Source organism: Poecilia latipinna, unplaced genomic scaffold, assembly GCF_001443285.1.
Source record: "Poecilia latipinna isolate Pla-1442-1.1 unplaced genomic scaffold, P_latipinna-1.0 Scaffold481, whole genome shotgun sequence".
Classification (NCBI taxonomy): Eukaryota; Metazoa; Chordata; class Actinopteri; order Cyprinodontiformes; family Poeciliidae; genus Poecilia; species Poecilia latipinna.
Window position 1 is genome coordinate 129,464 of NW_015113097.1, and position 4,632 is coordinate 134,095.

At 41.6% G+C, this 4,632-nt stretch overlaps 1 protein-coding gene across 1 annotated transcript; it reads left to right on the forward strand.

Moving 5' to 3' along the window:
* Nucleotides 1-2,191: 2,191 nt before the first annotated feature.
* LOC106951945 (ras-related protein Rap-2a-like) lies at nucleotides 2,192-4,031 on the forward strand. Its single transcript, XM_015039739.1, has one exon. The coding sequence runs from the start codon at nucleotides 2,792-2,794 to the stop codon at nucleotides 3,416-3,418; it is 627 nt and encodes a 208-aa protein (XP_014895225.1). The 5' UTR covers nucleotides 2,192-2,791; the 3' UTR covers nucleotides 3,419-4,031.
* Nucleotides 4,032-4,632: the final 601 nt, after the last annotated feature.

Genomic DNA, 4,632 nt, shown 5'->3' on the forward strand with positions numbered 1-4,632 from the left:
AAAAGTCTAAATGAATTTTGCACTAACACTACTGGAGGGTAACACGGTTTGTTTCCTCAAATGGAAAATGTTCTTACACCCAACAGACTCACCAAGAAAAGTTTTAACTAAAGCAAATGAATGACTTGTTTTCTAAAAATCTCTTTCCATCAAGTGTGCCGTTGACAGAATTCTGTAGTTTCTCAAATGAAGGATTGCGGATACAGTGGATCCATAACTTCAGATATTTGTTATTAGTGTGCAGATAAATACTGGAATAGATTTTTGTCAAACAGAAAATCAGCAGTATGCTGCATTCTGATTAATGGATATATTAAACGCAACATAGTCAGAAACAAATGTCTACCAATGAAACCAATCAAATGTTTCACCTTTCATTTCCAATATCTGACCAAAGCATGGAAAAATCTCATGATTGCATGAACATACAGTGAAATGAGAGTTAATACGGGGTGAATTTCCTTTGTTTTAGTTTTTTTTTTTTTTTCTTGCTTAATTTTACTCTTTTGCAATCCTTGAGGTAATGCAGCTGCTGAGATTCATTTTAAGTCAGAGAAAATGTTGAAACTTTGTAGAAGACTTTGAATTTAACCTGTCATTCATGAGAGGACCCAAATTTGGGTCCTCTCGTGACAGGGGTGTCAAACTCCAGTCCTGAAGGGCCGCTGTCCTGCAACTTTTAGATGTGCCTCTGCTGCACCACACCTGAAAAGAATAATTAGGTCATTAGCAAGGCTCAGGAGAACGATCTACACAGGGAGGAGGTAATTAAGCCATTTCATTCCACTGTTTTTTACCTGTGGCACATCTAAACACTGCAGGACAGCGGCCCTTGAGGACTGGAGTTTGACACCCCTGTATGACAACCTGTGAACAACAGGTTAAGAAACTTCTTGGTTTCTTTTTCTGCACATCATGCTCTATAAGCTGGTAAACTGACCAATCAAATTGCATCAAAGCAGACATTATGTCCTTCTACCCTTCTATTGTACCAATGCTCCAATGAACATTAACGACTGAGTTGTTTCATAGTATTTATGTTTTTCTTGCTGTCCTTCAGTTGCAAGTTTTTAGTCCATTGTTCAAAGAGGACTCTCCCTGAATTAACTGATCTTTAAATGCAATAATCTAACCTGTTGTATTGGTTCAAAACTGATCAATTCTTTGAATTGTGTTGTGAATTTTACAAGGTATTCTCATTATTACATACATGCTGTTTAATATTGTAAATTCATTCACCCCTTAATGTTCAAGAAATGATTAAGCTCTGGTGTCGTCTCTGCTCTTGTGCTTTTTCTGGTTATTGAGCCACAGCTCATTTCAGAGGAGCATTCAAATGCAAATACTTCACTTGAAATTAAGGAGAGACCTGCTAGTACCAGGCTGGCACTTACCCAGACCAGTGAGAAATAATGCAGAACACCTGCAAACACCTGTCAGTAAAGCAGGTTTTTAATCAGCATTGTAAGTATTGGGGGAAATGTGCTCACAGATTAAATATAAAACTGCCACAATCATGTTTTTTTTTATTTTTTATGTAAACCTGACTGTGTAAATCTATACCAGATTTAGCTCCATCCAGTTCCTAACAACGCCAGCTTCCGTGTCACCGCTGAAGAAGATGAACCTCACGCCATGATCCCAGCACTGCAGTGTTTCACAGTGAGGATGATGAGTTCAGGGTAACGTGCAGCATTAGTTTTGCTACCTATCACACATTTAAAAGTGATTTCTGAAAGTAGTTGATTTTAGAACGATTTGGGAAAACATGCATCCCATTTCCTTTCACTTCACAATAATACTTCTGTTGCCCAGTTTTTTGTAGACATGCACAAAAATTCAAGTGGTGTTCAAGTCTTTTGCAAGGTAATCTAAGTGTGAATGTCTCTACTATGTCTCAGAACTGATCAAACCTTTTGGATAAAATCTGAAACTCCTCCATCATGAAAACACGTCTGTCTAGATCACATCCAACACCCAGATTTGTCTTCATTTGAATTCAGATAAGCAGCTGGTCTACTCTGTAAATATTAACTCATGGCACATTTAACAGTCTCTGATTTCAAGTGAAGCATTACAGGCTCTACACTGACTTCACATAAATAGTTTGGTGTAACATGGCTCAGAATTCCCCTCAAAGAGAGAGAGAGAGATAGAGAGAGAGAGCCGTTTATTCAGGGACGGATCTTGTCACATTGGGAGAAACTTTACAAAGCAGTCAATTATCTCAACGCATTTTGATTTCATTTCATTTTCAGTCTGTCTGCACTGCCAGAGCTGATGCATGCAAATGATGCATTCCCCCGAGGAGTTCCGCAGCTGTCTGAAATTATAATCAGGCCTCAGCTCAAACTACATTTTCAATGTTATTCTTGCAGAACAGTTCGCTCTCAGATCGGCTCCTTGTCTGCCGAGATGGCCGCGCAGCACGCGGATTTGCATGCGGCGCGGCCATTGGCTGAGTGGGAGTTGCTCTTCAACAGGCTGCCTCGCTGTGATTGGCTACAACCAGAGGAAGGGGATAGGAGCTCTGGAAAGCGGGGATAAATAGGAAAGTGTGGGAAGACGCATTCTTAATGAGTAACTTAGGGGCAGCTGATGGGAGAAGCCAGAAATTAGCAGGTGAAAAATAAATAAAAAATTTAAAAAAATAGACAGGTGTGATTACAAAAGCAGGGTTTAAAAGAATTTCAAGCGAGGGGAAAGGTGTTGGCGTTTGCAGGTGCACAGAAAAGTGAAAAGGAGCAAACTTGGACTTTTCTGGAACAAACTGTCCCAAAAAGGCGCAAACATGTCTCTGGAGGTGAAGGAGAAGACGCAAGTGCGGGTTGTCTTTCTGGGGGCAGCAGGGGTCGGCAAGACGGCTCTGATCCGACGCTTCCTCCAGGACACCTTCGAGCCGAAACACAGGCGCACCGTGGAGGAGCTACACAGCAAGGAGTACGACATCGGAGGGGTCAAAGTCACAGTGGAGATCCTGGACACCAGCGGCAGCTACTCCTTCCCCGCCATGCGCAAGCTCTCCATCCAAAACAGCGACGCCTTCGCCCTGGTGTACGCTGTGAACAACCCCGAGTCCCTGGAGGCCGTCAAGAGTCTCCGTGACGAGATCCTGGAGATCAAGGAGGACAAGTACACGCCGATCGTGGTGGTGGGGAACAAGGCGGACAGGGAGGAGGAGCGCCAGGTGTCCGCCGACGACGTGCTGGCCACCGTGGAGATGGACTGGAACAACAGCTACCTGGAGGCGTCCGCCAAGGAGAACTCCAACGTGGTGGAGGTGTTCAAGGAGCTGCTGCAGCAGGTGAACCTCCCCAGCCGCCTGAGCCCGGCGCTCCGCAGGCGCAGGGAGACTTTCCCCAAGGGCACCGACTTTCGGCCACCGATGAACAAAACCAACAGCTGCATCCTGTCGTAATGAGGGTCTGATCCACAAAGGCACAACCTGGAGACAGCCCAGTTCAGTTCTGCTGGACGGAAAAGAAAAAAAAAAAAAAAAAAAAAAACCCTGGAAACTTCAGTCATACAAACGTCTACCACTAACCCTGGACAAAGAGACACTTTGACTTATACCTGAGAGGAGATGTTAAACTAACTCCATTTGTTGCTGCTTGTTGGTGACCTGCTGCTGCTGGTGTTTAGATCAATTTATGGGATTCACATGTCGAATAATGATGATGGAAAATATTCAGGCTGCAGCCTGGAGACTGTTTATACTGGCAGAGTGTTTAAACGGTGTCTGTTATGTTGTGCATAAGTGTCTGTTTTATGTAAATGCTTTTTTTTTTTGTAATTGAGCAACTGACATGTAGCACATCGTGTTTACAATTTTTAAATTCAAAATGTCGTTTTCTATTGAGAGTTTAGTGAAACGTGGTGAAATACTGTTCTAAACATGAATGCACTTTTCAAATGTGTTTTTTTTTTTTTCTTAAAGTAAGGCACCATCACAAATGTTCATTATTAATGTTGTGGCCATTTATTTACAAATGTACTGTACATAAATGTGGAATAAAAACATGCTGGATTATTTGTGTGACGTGGTTTTAATGTGTGTGTGAAAATGAAACCTGAAATGATAAAAATATTGATTCAAGATGATGCTGGAATGAAATATGCTGAAAAACAAATTGGCTTCATATGTGCAAAGAAAAATTCTACTGTATGAAGGCTACAATTATTTGTAAATGATGAATTCTTACATTTGAGAATTCTCCAGTAAATTATTAAATGGTACTTTTATATTTTTGGGCAACATAATGGGATAAAACCAGGATCTCCCAGAAACAAGAAGGGAGAGATATTGTGGAGATAAACGTCCATCTCTGAACTCTATACATTAACACTGCTGGTATTGATTTTCTTAAGCACAGTAACTATCAGCTACAGCTGTTCGGTTTCTGTCAATGAGCCAAAATCTATACAAAAAATGTCAATACTAACCACATCTGTGTTGCCAAAAATGGATCCCTTTTTATCCCTGTTTACATTCGTTGTGAAGGTGACTCCAAACAGCTGGTTAATGTCCACTGGACTGATCCCTGGCACACAAACTTCATGCTCCACTGAATCAAGTTCCCAGTGTTGGAACTTGCTGCCATCTGCTGGTGAAAAACATAAATGCATGCTTTT